Below are 18,157 nucleotides of genomic sequence, written 5' to 3'. Positions count from 1 at the left end.
GCGGGGGCAAGGAGACGCTGTGCTGAGTAATCCTTCGCTCTGAAGGAGCACCCGTGCGGGCACCTTTTCCTGTGGTCTCCAACGCATGGCCGTGCGGGGCCAGCCTGCGCTGGGCCGGGTGCGGCGGTGCGGGTCCGTCCCGAGGCAGGTGCCGGGGCCGGGGCCACGGCGTGCCGCAGCGGCGGGAGGTCCCGGCGGTGTGCCGGGCCGTGCCATGCCAGGGGGGCAGTGTGCCAGGGGGGCGGTGTGCCGGGCCGGGCCGTGCCGGAGGGCGGTGTGCCGTGCCGGGGGCCGGGCCGGGGCGGCGGACGGGCGCGGGCGCTGCGGCGGCGCCGCCAGGGCCCGCCCCCCTCGCTGCATGTCGGGAAGGGCCCGGCCCCCACGCGCGTCCTCCGGCGGCCGGGCGAGCCCCGGCGGGCGTCGCGCTCGGGGCAGCGCGGCGCAGCCAGCGTCTGACAGGCGCGACCTTTCATAAGACGGCCCCCGCCATTGGCTCCCTGCCCGGAATATCGCTGCAAGGCTCGCTGCGATTGGCTCGCTCCCGATCATGCCCGGCTCCGCACGGGGCCGCGGCCCCTCCGCTCGCAGCGCGGCGGCGGCTGGCGTGAGTTGCCCTGCGCGGGGCGGCGGCGGCTCCGGCTCGGCGGGACCCCCGCGATGCCGCACGCTGAATTGTAACGTCTCTCTTCTCTCTACAGGTTGGTACTAAGAAGTGCCTTTCCTGACGTCTCTGCTGCTTGGGACCGCTTCTAGAGCAGCCGCTGCTTTTTGCCTTGCTTGCTGCCAGCTAGACCGCGAGGACAGCGCATCCGCCCGCCGCCTCTAGCCAGACACCCCCGCTGCCGCCCAAAGCCGAGGCACAGGCGCGATCGGGCCGTGCCCTAGGCTGCTTTACTGTAAAAATAAAAGTTTGCTGCGAAGGTCAGATATCTGCTGCCCGAAAATCAAGCAGAGGAGAGGAAAAAACCAGATAATTATCAATCCTGTCTCGATCATTGCTCTAAACTGCTGCATCTGTCTATGCCAAACTAATCGATACCGATTGCACCACAACCTCCCATTGCACGCTCAGCCGCGTGGAGAGTACCTGTCAGACAACTTCCCCGAAGCGGCCTGGAAAGCCCGTGCCAGAGGGTCGGCCACATTTCCATGCTTGCGCTGGGGGCTCTCAGGACGGGCTGCTGAGCGCACGAGGCCCCGCGCTGTAACGTTCACCTCCAGCGCTTCTCTAAGCACGAAAGCCCCATCGACCGGCAGCGTCACGCCGCGGGCTCCCGGTGGCACGTCTTCTCTTTGAGCTCGCGGCCACCCACTTTTACACGTACTTTTAAAAATAGGGAGCGGGGGAAAAAAATAAAAACAGATATTCTGGAGGTGACATTTTCATCCTCCCTGGTTTTATCAGTTCAGCTACTCGTTTGTCTGTTTTGTTGGAAGTTTTAACTACCTGTAAAAGCTAAAGATGGCTGTTAGTGTCCCGCCGATTCGGGACACAAAATGGCTAACGCTGGAGGTGTGTAGAGAGTTCCAAAGGGGGACTTGCTCACGACCAGACACGGAATGTAAATTTGCACACCCATCGAAAAGCTGCCAAGTCGAAAACGGACGTGTAATCGCCTGCTTTGATTCGTTGAAAGTGAGTAAATGTTCCGTTATTTTCAAGGCTATACGGTTAATGCAAGAAGCAGTTGTGGCTAGAAAAACCTTGGAGCCCGAAAGGGAGCAGTTGCTGGCTGCCAACAGTGGGATGTTTTGCTACTGTTGTTTTATTGATGCATGTTGATTTGTTTTGCTATTTTCCTCAGGGGAATGGGGATAGGGGGAATAAAGGGAAAATATGCCTGGCAGGGCTTAAATCATCTGGTACAGCTACAGTGACTGGTTCTTTGCCTCCAAATTATTCTTTGCCTGTAGCTGGAATAAAGGGCACTTCACGTAGAAACAGCAAAGTCACTGTAAGGATTCCTTGTTTTTAATAGCACAAACCACGTAAGCAATATGAGGATTTATTTCCATCTTGTAACTACCAGCGGGTTGTTGGTGTCTCTGGACAGCTGATGGTGAATCTTAGAAGAGTGTTTTCCTCCCTGGGTTATTTGAGTGTCTGTGAACACCCTGCTTGTATTTCTGTGCTTGGGACTGCTGTGGTTATCCTGTCTTTTTCACAAACGCACTTGCTTAAGGGAAGTATGACAGCAGAAAGCAAGATTCCTCTACGTGTGCAAGCAGGGCTGTAGCAGAGGCTACAGCTTCACACTGCTTTCTTAGGCATGTCTGAGTTAGGTGGTGTAAATGTATGGCTGCTGTTTAACTGTAGCTGTAGTTTAAGTCATAGGTGTTAAACGTGCAAATCCCAGCCCCTTCCCTTCGGTTATGATGAATTAAATGTTCTTACCATTTAAAATGCTCATCCCACAAACAGTGCAAGGTGAATTCAGCAGAGTCCTAAAAACCACCGAAAGTTGGGAAACAGAAACAGGCCTGTCAGATTTCCTACAGTACAGCCTTCCTGGGAAGCAGAGCAGAGCACGAGTGTGTGGAGCTGGCTGCCAGCAGCAGCGTGCTCTGGGGAGGGAGTTGTGGCTGTGGCAGCTACTGCAGGTCGCTTGTGCAGCCAGGCCCCGATGAGGGCCCGTGGGAGCTGGGCAGGAAGCGCATTTAGAGAGATTTTGTAGAAATCCTGCAGCGTTCCTGAGTTTAAAATGTGTCTTGTCTCAGATCAGGGTAGAGGGTGAACCTTTTAAAACGGTCTCACGTCTGAAATACCCAGCCCCACTGCCCACAGCCACGTGTTAGCTTAACTGAGACAGACATGTTTTTGTTTCTGTGGTGTTCAAATATATTTTAAAATTACAGCAATTATAATGTGTGCGTGTGAAGGAAAAAAATCGTTTAAAAATGTTTCTGTGCATTAAAAAAGTGTCAGAACAGGAAAAGTGCCAGCGCTGATGGGGAGGACTGGCCCTGAGGAGTGACCCTCAACACGGGAGCAGCCCAGCACCTCTGGTTACTGTGGTTGCCAGCCCTTGGTGGCAACAGGGTGCTTCCTCTTCATGGTGAGATACGGCGTGGGGTGGCACAGTGTGGGGCAGCCACTGCTGTGAAGATGCTGGGCCTGAGGTGATGCAGGACCTGTCCCGTCAGCGTGCCATTGCCATCAGAGGCCGTGCAGCCGTGCCGCAGCACTGCACCCGCGGTGACATGCCTCCTGGAACTGTGGGCCTGACTTGGGACACTCCAGCCTATCTCTGTGCAAGGTGTGACAGTGAAGGTGTGTTTGCTGCTGAAGGAGCACTCGCAGTGTCTAGATGCTGGGTGGATTTCCCACTGAGCTGCTGTTGGGTTGCCCAGCACACTGCAGTTGCAGTGGCCATACTCAGCTGGCCTTGTGCTTTTCAGAGCAAGGATAAAACACCCAGGTTGAAACAAGACACCGGAGTTAACTGGACATGAATCTCCTTTGCCGTGGGAGGCATCACCTGAGTTCACTGTGCAGCAGTGTCCTCCACATAGAGGTCTGATGTCTGTGGTCATTGGATTTGCCTTAAAATCTCAGTGCTGGACCAAGAGGCCATCAGCATAGGAGCTGGAGAGGCGGCATGACCTCATGGCTGGGTGAGAGGCAGACCAGGGTGCTGGCCAGGCCTCCCTGGCCCCCCAGCATTCCTGTCTCTTCAACTGCTACCAGCAGGGCTCTTCTGGTTTTTTTTTTTAATGAGGAAGATAATTACTGTCTTCATAGAGAGTGACAGGGTCTGTGGATCAACTGTAGGTAACACTACAGCATTACTGCATTGCTTCCAAATACTCAGTGGAAAAGTCTTCTGCTGTCCACGTAGCCAGTGCAGTAGGTGAGTTGTAAGCTGGGAAGGAGTCTGCTATTTGAAGATCCACTGCTTACCAGATGGGTTGGCTTCTGTTCATGCTAGAATGTTGACCTGTGGCTCGGGACACTGGGGGATCCCCTCAGTACAGCCGGGGGAGCAGGGCCGAGGCTCTTGCTGCCACTGCCAGAGCCGGGAGAGCTGCTGTGCTATGGGTCTGACACCTGGGCCTGTCACAGGGTTCCTGAGTGCCTTTTAAAGTTGTTTGGGTTTTTTTAAGTTAAGGGGCTTGTGTATTGTATGACAATAACTTTGGTAGACAGAAAATGGAATATATCCCTTCAGCAAATTCCCTGTCCAACCACAGAGCAGAAAAACAGCTGCTTAGTTTGGGTTTGGTTTCAGGTCTTTTGACAATTTCTGTGTGTGATGAACAAGCACGAGTTACTTTGTTACTTTTTCTGCAATGTCACAAACTTTAGATGTTAAACAAAAGTGATTTGGAGGCATATTTTACTGGATTCGGTTTAGGGGTGTGTTTTAAGATCAGTTAATAGGTTACAAAAGTAAAAGAAAATATTTTGGTTAGGACATTGGAAAGTAAATTTTGATATTTCAGCAGTTCAGTGTGGATGTAACACGTCTGTGCTCTGTGCTAAAATAGCAGTATACCTACAAATTGTCCTTAGCGTTAAAATACTTGACTTCTTACAAATGGTGTAACATTAACTAAGCAGCTACTCCTGCACTGTCTTCTGGACATGAGGCACATATTTAGGCACTGAATTTTTCCTTACAGACTATAGATGCCTTTTTCACTCGTAGCACTCCCAAGAATTAGAGTGTCTTAGGACAAATGCTTTCTGCTAGCTGACAGTGGGCAGGTGTGTGCCAGCGCTGCGGAGCTGCAGCCCCGAGAGGAGTGCTTGCTCATGGGCTGGCGATGGCTGGCGTGCTTGGCTATATTTAGAACATAAACAAGCAAAGCAAATACTTTCTGAGGGGACCCCGTGAAATGGCAGTACCTTTCAGCTCTGCCTGGCCAGGCTTTGGCCTCGTCCCAGGTGTCCTCTGCAGGGACGGGGCGCATGGAGTGCACAGCCAGCTGCAGGCAAACACGACCCATCTGCTCAGCTCGGACAAGGTGGGAATTACCTCACAGGGGGAACTGTCAGCTTGGGCAAAATACAGGAGAGAACATTTTCTCTTTTATTCCTGTCTGTAAAATGAAGGCAAAAAACTGTGGCTCTAGAGCAGAAAGTGAAGGGCATCTGTCCATGAGAATCTCTCCTCCACATTGTGTTGCCGCTCGCAGGTGCCGTGTTGGTGTTGGCAGGGGCTGTGGCGCTGATCTCCGGACACGTGTCGTGTTGGGAAACAGGTCCTGTGTGACACCTTAGGGGCTCCTTCATTCTGAGCTGGTAACAACCAGCAGTTGTTACATGTTAATTAGGAGTGTGGGAGAGGAAAAGGAAGGTGTTCCTCTTGGTGACCAGGCGAGGCAGTGCAAGGGAGAGGTCAGGGCCGTGTCAGTCAGAGCAAGATTTTATCGTCCTGCTGCTGAATACCCTGCTTCGTAATTAGTCCTAATGAACCCTGCAAGGCTGCCCTTAGGGTAGTGCGTTAATCAAGATAAGTGGGTATGGGATAATCTAGCCCTTAGATACTAGGAAGATAATTTTAACCCAAGAATGATTATGTAGTATATTCAAATTGTGTGCTGGAGTGGCTGAGTCAGCTCCAGCACCGGCTTTGCGTTGTTTGAATGCCATAGGATTCTTTTCCTAAATTTGGATGCCTAAAAGCCTGCTAAACTGTCTACAGCAAAAATAAGCTCTTATGTTCCTAAATCAGAAACCAGTTTGCAACAGAAATTAAATTTTTGGTCTAATTGTAAAACGTTTTTCTTCATTTTCTTTGCTTTGAAAAATATGGCCAAGTAGAATTGATTTGTGAAATTAAGTTAGCTCCGTCAGATGTTCCGATAGATGAGTCATCTGACGCTTCCTGAAAACTGAGATAAAGATGTCTTAGCACTGGGGAGAGGGATGTCAAATGCAAATCTTGTGGGAGGCTGCAGATGGGCTGAGGATGCCTCGCTGGCCTGCCTGCAGCTCTCTGCCTGCCCCGCAGCCTCTGTCCGCAGTGTGCTGTTTCCTAGCCACGTGTTATTGCAAGTGTACAAACACTGAGGAAGGTGGGGAGAGGGCGCCGAGGTCTGGCTCTGCCTTTCCTGGCAGGTGACACATCTCCACTGTGGCCCATGGGCTTTCTGTGGGGTGAGCTGTGAACTGTGGGGATCCCCAATGTGCTACTTCTCACTGAGCTGAACTTTGCAGAGTAACAGGCAACCTGTCCAGAGACAGGCACTGGAGAAGGTTGTGTGCCAGGCTGCCCAGGGAGGTGGGGGAGTCCCCCTCCCTGGAGGGATCCCAAAGCTGTGGACCTGAGGTGCTGAGGGGTGTAGGTTAGTGGTGGGCTGGGCAGGGTGAAGGATTGGGCTAGATGATCTTAAAAGGCTTTTCCAACTGAAATGAGTCTATGATTCTATGAAACAGAGCTGCTTTTCCTGGGAACTGCCTTGGGAGGTGGTGTCCCTGCTTCAGAGTGAGTAGAGGCATTCCTGGATATAGCAGATATGTTGGTGTGATAAACAGTGTCTGTTTCCTCAGATTGCATTTTTTTACATCCCAGTTGATGCAAGTGCTAAAGGCAGCAGCCTTTTGCATGCCAGTGCACTTTGACTGCCAGCTCTCAACCCTGGAGATCCTGAAAAATCCTCTCACTTTGCAGAAAGGGGATGCTGGGAGCACTAATGCTTCTCAGTGGGAAAATGCTGATGCTTGAGGACTTTGCTCAAAGGCTGCTGAAGAGCGGTGGTGCTTTAGCAGGAGGGTTTGAGAGGGCCGGCTGGGGTAGCTTGGATCAAGCTTGCTCTCAAGAGCACTTCAAGTCCTGTCAAATTCTTGGAAAGACTCTCTGTGGCTCCAGATTTCTCTGGTCCATTCCTAACTTGGCGAAACAGTACAGAGAGTTAGCAAAAAAGGGAGAGAACACTGTTTGAAGGAAGCAGCAGTTTTTGGAGTGAAGTGAGCCATTCACTTTTTGTTGGCATGGTGTCACTGAATTGTTAGGGGATGGTTTCCAGGCACAGATGGAAACACCAGTAGTTGTGAGATGGAGATTTAAATCTTGAGAAGAATGTCAAAGTTTGGAAATTATCCTTGGTGTATGTGCACACTGTCCGTCCTGATGTGCCAGCTGCAGGGGAAGGCATGTGTCCTTATGTTCCCAAGGGGCCAGGAGGGGCTGGTGTAGAGAGGGGATGGTGGGGATGAGGGAGGTGTGGGGCTCTGAGGCCGCTGCTGGGGGGAAGATGCCTGTGGGACCTGTAGGAGCAAATGCTCTGTTCAACCCAAGGCAGGTTTCCTGGTGACTCCAGTGGGAGAAGAATGGGTGCTGTCCCATTCACTGGGAAAGAAGACCAGCCATACCAATGGCCTGCATACCTTTTCAAAAGCATCTAGAGACATAGATGAAGGAGAAGGGCACAGGGATTATATAAACCAAAATGGAAATGCCTGCAGAGGGTGGTGCAGCTGACTTCTGGTTGTTGTACAACTGCTTGTATCATTAAAACAAACGAATTGGCAAAGGTAAAAATGCCATTGTGAGAAGGCAGAAATACCAGCTTTCTGGCAAGTGTGTTCAGTTTATTAGATCATGGATTACTGCATTTAAAGCTTCCCTGGAACATTACTTTCCCAAGGCCTGGAAACTGGCTGAAATAAGCTTAAATTGTGCACAAAGTCCAGTTTATACGCTCTGCCTTCTTCAGAGGTCTCACAGTGATTCCTTTTGCCTTGCAATCTGGTAGCTGCCCTCTGCAGTTAGTTCAGTGGAGCAGGACTCTGCTCTGAGGCGGGTGAGGAGCTCAGCCGGCTGGGGATGCTCCTGGCAGTGGGGGCTGGAGAGAAGCTGTTGACAACTGCCTTTTCCTGTGGTTGGTACCACGAAAGGTGTTGATTAAAGTAGCTGTGAATGATGAAGGGTTTTTGTGTGGCTGGTTGCTTTGAATAGAGATGAGTGTTCCAAAGTGCAGGTTATATGCAGTGTTGCTCATTTTACTTTTAAACAAAGTTTTGAATCACGCAGATGATTAATTCAGATGCTGATTTCACAGATGTAGAAGGAACCCTCTCAGGAATTATTTCTCTCTTGACTTTAAAGCCTCCCTGAAGTGCTGGATTTTTTTGTTTGTTTAGTTTCTTTTTTAATTAACCACTGCAGCTATAAGTTGGTAATTCTTTGCTTTTTATATTGAAGTGAGTTGCTCTTCCAAAAGAGAAGTGCCAGTTGTACTGGGTAAGGTCCAGAACACCAACATGTCTGGGTTTTCATGTCACATCTCCTTTTGAACTCTGGATGGCTTGATTTGCTCCTTAGAAAAGAAGGGAGAAATAGAAACTTTATTTAAATATGCCAGAATGGTCTGGAACAGACGTATCATGAAGTGGTTAGTCACAATTAACTGTCGTCATGTTACTGCCCCTGCTTAGGACCTGGCCAGCATCATGGATGGCAGGTGACTCATTTACCTCATCACACAGGTTGATTAAGGTGATGCAAATGGCCCAGCACCATGTCCCACCGGCGCTGGGTGGGCAGAATGGCCCTGCTGAGTGCCCTGGAGCCTGTGTTTGCTTCTCTCTCTGGGGTAGCTGGCTAGTGTGTGTTTTTCAGGTACATGAACGTTGGCTGGCTGGGAGCCACTGGCAGGATGGGAGCTGCTGCCAGGATGGGAGCTGTGAGTATTTAGGTGAACAGAATGTGTTAGGAGTAGGATATTTTTTAAACATGCACAGCTGTATATGGAAGGAAGAACACCATTTCAGTTGCTGTGTGCAAGGTTTTGAACGCAGCTGCTACACTTAGGTCTTCCTCTGTAAAATGTGTGTTGAGATTCAGGGTTTTTTTTTAATCTCATTCTTTTCAGTTGACAAAAAATAGACCTATGAAAATGGATTGAATTTCTATGTGCTCTAGTACATTAAAGATATATTTTTACAGGAAGTTCTGTAAGGAAGGAGTTGGTTGGTGTGTTTTGATTCAAGGCTGGAAGAACAAAGATGTTTAGGTGATAAAACTTTTGCGTAAATGGCCTTATCATAGCCAGTGAAGGAACTGGTATATTGTTAATGCTGTTTTGCCTCAGTTTTTATCCTGTATTTAGCTGTAAGCAAAGGCAGATAGCATATACGTGTGCTGGGTTTTGGAGGAGAGCTGGGGGACAGGAGGAGGAGGTGCTGTGGGGCTGACTGGGTCGGCAGTGCAGGCTGCACTCCGGGCCCTCACCCCTTCTTTGTGCCTATGTTTTCACCCCACTCAGGTGGGAAGCTGCATGTTCCAAAGGGCAGCTGGCTCTGGCTGCGAGCCATGGCTGGGTTTGGTGTTCTGCAGTGGCCAGGGTGACCAGGCTCAGCTGGGGAGCCAGGTGGGTGGGCGACATGGTGCAGGCCATGGGTGACAGGCCACGTTCCCCAGAAATGGAGATGTTCAGAGGGAAGCGAAAGAAGAAAGCAGGCAAAGGGGAACAGGAAGCAACAACCACGGGCATCCTCCAGTTTACAGAAATTATATGTGAAAGGAGATGATGAAATCTCTTAACTAGAAAAGAAGGCAAAGAAGAAAGAAAGAAATTAAAGAAGACATAGAAGAGGCATGAGCTTGAAGGAGGTCAGATGCTGTTACACCACCTGAAAGAGACCACAGGAGAAACTACTTGGTTTTAAAAGTGTTGGCAGTCAGAAGAGGAAGAAAGCGTGAAACACAAGAGACATGGAGAACTAAACTGCTCAGGGCAATGCACTGTTGGGCTGTAGTGTACAGAAAGACTCTATAAAGTTCCCTGGGAAAATGTGTTTGCTCTCAGTTCCTTCCAGCTCTTTCCAAGACAGTTTTTGGTACCTAGCTGCAATCGTGGTCGGTCACTGGTGTAATTTTATACATATTTGAAGAGAAAACTAATACTCGTTGATGAATTTTAATGTTTTTTTTTTTTAATATGGAGGAAATCACACCTAATTTAGCTTTGTTGGAAGCTTTTAACATTTGGCTTAATTAAGTAAGGCACTGAAAATATGAAGGGGAGCACAGGCTGCCTCTTAATGTTTCAAGCCGTTAGCTGGAGATGTTTTTAATGTCTACAACAATGTAAAACACTTTGACATGGTGTTTGTCATGCATTTATTGCTTAGGTGTTTCTAGTGGTTTTAGATGTGTGAATCTCTTAAGTGGCTAAACACTGAAAAAGCGGCTGCAGTGAAGTTTAAAGTTACTTGTTATAAAGCTTTTGATGAAATGCTTTACTCTGTGCTACACATCTGTGTATACACAGACATAGGCACATACACACTGTGTATGCTATGTATGTGTATAATACAAACATCACAGATTAATTGCAAGATAAAACAAAGCCAGGCTCACTGAAGTCAGGTGAGGGACAGGAGGTGTAAACTTGCAGAGCTGTGTTGCTTTTGAGGGCTGATTGGTGCTGCTGGGGGTGAGGGCAGGAGGCCGGGAGCCATGGGAGCAGCTCTTGCAGACACTTGGCTTTTCCCTCGGATGCCCTGGTGCTGCTGGGGCTGAGCTGCGGGTGTCTCCCAGCTCTGTGTGTACAACACAGCCCTCTTGTCATTTGTGTGCAAGACGACTGGCTTAGATCCAGGCAAATGCTGCTTCAGGTTTCATGAAAGGGTTGTGAAGTTTAAGTACATCTGATACCAAAATTGCTCTGAGGTTCCAGCAATGGGTTTGGATTCTGATGAAAGCATTTGGCACCCTGGCATGGAGAGATGGTAGTGTTCATTAATTAGCTGTGGGCAGACAGGCTTGTGGTAGTTGGGAGAAGGCAGGCGTGTGCCTCCTCGTAGTGCATTGCTTTCCTCTTTTTATCTCTCTGTATCGTGTACAGGTTTTTAAGTCAGGCTGTTTTTCAAAATCCTTTTGTACTTGCTTTCTTTTTGGCGTCAGTTGAGTAGAACACAGGAAACCAGAAGAGAGCTCCCCCACAGCACGTGGGTGAAGGAGGGGGAGTGCTCTTGTTATGTTTAACAGAAGCAGGGCTTTGGCGTAAGGGCAGTTTTGGTCCCTTCAGAGAAACACCAAGTGACCAGAGGAGGATTAGACACACGCTGACCTTTTTTTCAGTGGTAAAGCACAGGAAATGCTACAGATGAACTGTTTCTTCAGTTTTTCAAAGCACCTATCTTAAACTTTAGATTGGCAGCATCTGCCAGTAAAACTTTTACAGTGAAATATCGAAACATGAACAACATTTTAGGAAGACGAAAACATTCACAAAAGCTAAGACTCAGTCAGTGTTTTCCTTTCACACTCCACCGCAAGACAGCCTGTTCTTCCTTCGAGCTGAGGCTGGGAAAAGGCAATGTCTGCAGCAGGCCAGGCCTGGCCTCGATGAGCACGGCTTGTCGGCATCTCTGTGGGCACTGCGAGCCACAAGTTTGGCAGGATCAGCAAGTCCCTGAGCGTGTCTCCGTCTGGTGTCTGCAGCATTTACTGGTGAAAAGCTGATGGGAAGAAGAGTTTTTCCCTGCTCCAGCCCTGCACAGCCAGGGTAAGGCACAGAGTGGTCGTGCTGCCTTGTGCATCCTGTCTGAGCTGCTGACGCTGTTGCTGTGTGTGGGGAGCGGGATGGGCTGTGCTGATCCCACGCAGTGCCCCGGTGGCAAGGGTGGGCTGCTGCAATCCAGAGACAGACCCTGTGCTTGAGGCCACACCAAGTGTCAGGTCAGCACCCCAGCACAGCTCTTTTGGCACGTGGCTGTTGGGTGCTGGAGGGCTGCAGGACCCACAGGCAGGTCTGCAGGGACAGCACAGAACCAGCAGCCACGCTGCAGGTGGAAAGCACACACAGTGAGCCCATGGGGCCCTGGGTGAGTTAGGGTGCTGCTCAGACCAGCCCCTTCAACTCCCTGCTGTAAGGCCAGCCTCACCTTACAGTCCCTCTCATGTACCTAGGGAAAAACATGCCCTGAAAGTCAGTTGAGTTTGATTTATCTTTATGGTCTTCTCCCTTATTAACTGCACTGGTTTGGAAAATAGCTGAGCTTACATTGTCAAAATAACTGCCTTGGTTTTACACTGTGTCCGCTGCAGACAGCAGAAGGGCTCTGGAGCTGCAATGTGCCTTTCCCCTGTGTATGTATGTATGTGTTCTCATGAAGTCAGGGTTCGTTGTGGTGTGTTTCCTTAGTTTGTACATATGGACAGGTGTTACTGCCATGTGTGTCTTTGCAGTACAACAATGGTTTGTTCTTAATACTTCTGGGAAAGTTTTCCTAATTTGATTCTACATACACATTGCTTGAGGCTGGAGAGGACTGCTGTCAGTCTTTAGGAAGACGTGACAGTGGCACCTGCCTGACAGCCAGCAGCCAGAGTCATCCTGTGGGTTGTCCTGCTCAGATTGAGCAGGAGTGCACAGCCCTTGGCCTCCAGAATGCTGTGTGACACGTCACTGTGCAGTGTTGGGTAGGCAGGTGCAGGCTGGCACTCACTGGGGGCATCAGTGGGGATTTCCCTCGAGGCAGGGGATCAATGTTTGGGGACAGCAGGGAGTTGTTACCATTGTGGTACACACCCTTTGGCCTTGTCTGTAGCAAGGAGATGAGTGGCCATGGATCACTGTGGTGGCACCTGTGGACAACAGCAATTTTGTCCCATGTCTTAGGGATATGGTTAGTGATGGCTGTGGCAGTGCTGGGTTAATGGTTGGACTCAGTGATCTGAAAGGTCTTTTCCAACCTAGGTGAATCTGTGAATCCTTGACTTTGCTGTGGATTATTATTGCAGCAACTGCTGCCAGCAGGCTCCCAAGGTTCTGTCAGGCTGCTGTGTTTTGTGCATTGCCTTTGGATTTGTGTGTAAAAAGGAGCCTTCAGCAGCTGGAAAGGCCTTTTATGAATTAAGAAACTCTGCTTTCTGCTTAAACAAACTGAAAACAGCAGCTGCTAAAAATACACCCATATTTAATGTTTAAACTTTGGGAAGCTTTGCTGGATTTTGTTGTTGTCTGGAGTCCAACAAAAGGTCAGTTGTCCAGCACCATCCAGAGCTGCTGCTTTGTTTTCTCTTTGTTTTATTGAAATGAGCAGTTAAATGTCACTACTTAAGTTCTGTTTTGATCACTTGACGAATTACACAGTTCAGCTTCTGCTCCTTAACTTTGTTTCATGCCATGCCTCAGCCCTTGGGAGAGACAGGCAGCTCTGGAGGCTGTGTCACTCAGAGTGCTGCAGTGCCTGGCACTGCGTTACCTGCTGCAAGTCGGGACCCCTATTCCCATGCAGAAACACTCGGGCTTGGTGGAGGCTGGGAACTCTTTTTAAGGGCCTGCCTGATACAAGTTAGGACCAGGCACAGGAGCACATGAAAGCAGCAGCAGTTAGGGTCCTCCTTGCTCTCTGGACCTTGCTGTTACTCTAGTGAAGCCTGGTGAGGAGGGGGATGGTGGTGCATGGTATGGCACTGCCTGGAAGCAACCATGGGCAGCAGCACCACATCTACCTCCAGCCATCTTCCTCCTTTCATTTCATCTCTGCTTCTGGTCCCTTCTGTCCTTCTCCCTCCTCTTCTCCATCTTCTCCTGTTTGTCTCCTGGCAGCAGCCAGCCTCCAGCCCTGATTCTTGCAGCAGGGAAATTAACTTGCCGGCATTGCTGATATTAATTGGCTTCATCCAAGCAAAGAAAGAGGAGGGAGATGTGTGTCAGTTGAACGGTGTCTTGTCCTGTGATGCCAGAGTGAGGGGGGTGTGAGCAGTGAGGCAGTGCAGGGATCCACATCATGGCTCCGTGGCCACCAGCAGACCTTGCTGGGACAGGCAGGGCTTGGGAATAGGGATGGGCAAAGCATTCAGCTTGAACTTGTTTGGTGGTACAGAGGTTATAGTCCAGAAAGTTCTGATTTGCTATTTCACTTCTTTCTTGTTTTACTACTTTTGGAGTAGTATCATCTCAAAGAAAAAAGCTGGAGAAAAGAAGGGAATTCAATGGTGTTTTTATTCCTTTTTAATAATCAGAAATTAGTTGCTTCGTCCCTCATAGATCTGTGTAAAATATGTTAAAAGAGGGTTTATGTTCTTGACAAGCAAACACCTGTAAGGCAGCTCTCCAGCCCAGCGCTGAGGCTGATGCTCTAGTGACTGGTTCTGCCTCATACATGCTGAACTTAGGGGAAAAGTGTTTCTCAAATGAGATCACGATACGCTGGCCTTCCTTCTGAACGTTACTTTTTGTTTCAGTTCAGTTGGCTCCCATACATGGAAAGTTTTTCATTTCCCACCAGCTATGTGGCTGAACACTTGAAGCAAGAGCATTCAAGTTTTTGGGTCGTAGGCATGTTTCTGAGCTCAGATGCACAACAGATAGTATCTGCAGAGGTTGGCTGCTCTGTTTCTCTGCTGTTTGCGGGAAAGGTAGTGGAACTGTTGAAATGTCTCATAACGATCTCAAACTGCCATTACTACAAATGCCACTTCCTACAGAGTTTCTGTCAAACACACACTTTTCACCAGTGTAGGGGGTTTTTCTTTCTGGCCCAGTAGCTGAGCCTCCAGCCAGAGGAAAGCTGCTGCTTTGGTCTGCAGAGTTTGTTTTTGTGACAGGATGTTTCAATTGTCAGTGCCCATGTTTAAATAAACAATTACAGGGAATCCTGACCACAGAGCAGTATTTTTGTATATTTCATGATTATTTAACTTTAGAAAAATAAATCCTGCCCCATCTGTGTTTCCCACTAATTTGTGTCCATTGACCTCCAGTATTCATCAGCTCCAGTGAAGTAGCAAGGGCAGATTAACCTTCACCTCTTTATTCCTTCAGAGCCCAGATGCTCTGTGAGACCTTACAGATGATGAAAACCAGTTTCTACTGTTTATATGTACTTTCTGCTCCTCTGATGTCATTGTCACATATTTTCTAAGCTTTTCTGAGCTTTCATTGCCTCTTTATCCCTGCATATGTGACTGTGACAGAGTTCAGCCTTTCAAGGTTTTGGTACTGAAGATTTGTCATGCTACCATGTTCCTGAGCACACACAAGCTTTTACCTGGGGCCTTTCCAATGTGAATGATGCACATACCTCAGTTGTACCAGGGCTGCCAGCCAGTGCTAAGGCAAACATGCAGCCTCCCCTCGGAGTGGGCAGGAGATGTGGGGGTGTGCATGTAGCTGTGGGGATAGGCACCATCTCAGCTGCCCTGAGAGCTCCCAGCCCGTGGGGCATGGGTAGGCACCATACCAGCTGCCCTGAGTCTCCCAGCCTGTATCACAGCAGTGCTGTGGCATGAAGTCTGTGCCACCAGCTTTGTCTGGGGCCATAAAAAACCCTTCAAGTGTGAGAACTATCAGACTTGTTCTAACAGTGCTATGATCTGTGCTATGAGAGTATGTGTTTGCTCTGACAAGGAGCTGAATTTTAAAAGTAAAGTCTATACAGGGACTTAAAGAGAGAGGAGACGGAGAGCTCCTGAGAGCAAGTGATATTGTCTTGTGGCTATAATTATATTTGCCCTGCATGGGCATTGCAGATACTATGTTTATTTGCACACTGTGACTTAGAGTGGATCTTTTGTCCTGTTGTTTTATTGCCGTTATGTTTTATGTAGAAAGTGAATAAGGACAAACGTCTGGTGTAAAAGCTAAAAGGGATACAGCATGTGTGATTGCAGCAGCGTTGCTTGTTAGCTATGGTTTAATTAGTGCATGCATCCATCGTGCAGCTTTGTCTTTGTAAAATATTGATCTACAGTATCAGTGCTATGAGGCTTGGAAAGCACTTAGTGCAGGAAATTGTTCCCAAGCTGTATGAAAAATGAATCTGTGACTGATACAGGGTCTGCTGAGTCCAGCATTGCCATGGGCTCAGCAGCATCCAGCTGTTCCCTCCACTTCAGGTGGTGCAGAGCACACAGCTCTGAGCGAGAAATTCTTCATTGGTGTGGGTTGAAACTGTCCCTTTCTGTTAGCATTTCTGTGTCCCAGTGTTCATGCTTGTGGGATCGTGTCATGGCATGGTGGTGGTGGAGCTGGACAGTGACTGGAGGGTGTGGTGGCTGCACACTGGACTGAGCCTGTGCCTCGGACGTTGTTTTGTTACTATGTGGTGAAGGCAAGCCACAGCTGGCCACCACAGATTAGAAATTCAACAAAACTTTACTTGTGGCATCAGGTGACCCCTCTGGAACTGGGCAGAAACAGGCCAGACCGGTGGGCCCCATGCCTGGCCATCCTGCTGTCTCCCTGCTGAGCCCTGTTGTGCTGCCCCTGGCCAGGGAGCTGTGTCCAGAGCTCTCCTGCCCAGCTGTGCCCATCCCTGGCTGTTCCTGGCCATCCCGCAGGCACAGTACCAGCAGTGCAGACGAAGAGAGGCCCACATCTGTGGAACTCCCTGTCCTTTGGTCCATAGAGGGCTGCTCTGTGCCCGTTGTGCTGTGAGCAGGCCTGTTGCCCTACCGCAGTGCCCAGGATGCGGTGCTCCAATGGGCAGTGCCACACAGCTGCTGCTCGCCACACTGCCAGCGTGGCCTGTCCCCAACCTTTCTAATGAGGTGCCATGAGCTTCCCTCCCACCGGCTGAGACTGGTGTCCTCTCATTTCCACGTAGCTGTTACACCACTTCAGGGCTGTGCTTGGTTTTGGTGTCTCCTCGGTGACCCCGAGAAGTGCGTCCCGCGCTGTGTGGGGGAGCGGTGCTGGCTGCGAGGCCTTGCACCCTGCTCTCCTGCTCAGCTTCCCTGGCTGGGCCTCCCGCCGCACACCCGCCTGTTCCACTGCCACAGCTGCGGTTTGCCTGCAGGGGACCAGGGGGGGTTATTTGGTTAGGAAGCTTTTGTAGGGCCTTAGCACATGCTTGCTAGGTAAAACAAACCTGATGCATCAGACACTTTTCCTTTGTGACCCTTGCTTGCTTAAACTCATCCTTTGTTAAAGACTTCTAATTCTCTCTTTTCCTCTCAGTGTCATTTCATCCCAGATCCTCATTTTTCGCTGCTGAAATCCTAATTACTTAAAGACAGACCTTCAATGTAGTAATTTTTAAACCATAAACTTGGCTGGTGTTTTATTTCTCTGCTGCTGAGCTGTTTGTTCATTACATCCTTTTTCTTCTCTCATTTGCCTAAGCAGTAAAAAAACTTGATTAATCAAGCTTGTCTTCATTTTTGCATGGTTTGGTTGCCTTTTTTATTGAGCCTCTAATTATTTTGAAGTTGTGTTTGTTTCTTGCTGTGCATGCACCTCCAGATGCTGTAGTGCAGTGATGGGCTTGTGTTATAAAGCTCCTGTACCAACACCCAGCGCTGTTAGCCCTTCACTGCTGAGCAGTGCACGCTCAAAATTGAGTATATCCTTCAGTTCCAAGCACTGCATTTCAGCCCTGCTTGTCCTCCCCTAGTATCTTCTTGTTTGCCAACAAGCTGAGCAGTTGTGGTGCTCTCTGTGCTTGGGAAGGCAGGGGAGAGAAGCTGGGGATGTGCTTTAACTGCATCACAGTTTACTTGGGTCATTAGCACAAGTCATTAGCTGATGTCCCCTGGGGTGAGAGGAGCCTGTGTGGCAGATCCTGCTGTGTTTGTGGAGGGTTGGCTGTAGCAGGGCTGACACTGGCACGGGCAGGACAGCCCTCCTCCTCTTCCTCCTGCCAGCTTAGTCTGCCGACCCCCAGCCCAGCTCCATTCTGCAGGTGCTCCCAGCCCATCCACCCCGGCCTGCCACACTGCTCCCCTCCCGCCTATCTCTCATACATTTGCTTTTTTTGTCCAGAAGTGACTAAGCTTCCTGTTATTCCACTCTGTCAGTTTTTCCCCAATACTGGTGTCACGTTGAGCAGTATTTAGTTGCTAGCAGCTTCCTCTGCTGCTGTCCTGCTCCAGCTCTATGGTGTTCCCATGTACCTTTCACCAGCCACGCTTTGTCATTGGCAGCCCTTACAGATGTTTTTGCTCAGTTGGACTTGTATCCAGCAAAACCAGTGTTTATAGAGAGAAATCAACCCCAGCAGAGCTTTAACTAGTTACTCCAGCAACGCACTGTGAACCAATGTTCAGTCTGCAGAAGGAATAGTTGCAGTTTATTCCTGTAAGCAATGATCTGGCTGCAGCCAGGGTGGGCATCACTCGGTTGTCCTCAAGCTGTCCTGCGCTGATAAGTGCTGCTCATGTATATGAAGGAATTGTTTCTGCCTCATTGGAAACCGTGGGCATGTTTTGATTTAGAAGGGCTTTACTCCAGACCATTGGGAATCAAATGCTTC

At 49.4% G+C, this 18,157-nt stretch overlaps 1 protein-coding gene across 17 annotated transcripts in view; it reads left to right on the top strand.

Annotated features, from left to right (window-relative positions):
• Positions 1-18,157, top strand: part of MBNL1 (muscleblind like splicing regulator 1) — a 91,460-nt gene that overhangs the window by 23,762 nt on the left and 49,541 nt on the right. For 10 of the 17 annotated variants that reach the window (XM_062005340.1, XM_062005339.1, XM_062005348.1 and 7 more), the window contains one exon: positions 699-1,636. The exons of 6 other annotated variants lie outside the window; for them this stretch is intronic. In XM_062005340.1, the coding sequence (XP_061861324.1) occupies positions 1,463-1,636 (174 nt within the window). In that variant the 5' untranslated portion in view covers positions 699-1,462. Of the gene's footprint in view, positions 1-405; positions 605-698; positions 1,637-18,157 lie in introns of those variants that run through there. One more of the 17 variants, XM_062005341.1, reaches the window with a different exon arrangement.

Source organism: Colius striatus, chromosome 12, assembly GCF_028858725.1.
Source record: "Colius striatus isolate bColStr4 chromosome 12, bColStr4.1.hap1, whole genome shotgun sequence".
Taxonomy (NCBI): Eukaryota; Metazoa; Chordata; class Aves; order Coliiformes; family Coliidae; genus Colius; species Colius striatus.
Note: the sequence above shows the minus strand (reverse complement) of the source record. Positions and strands in the feature narration are given on the sequence as shown.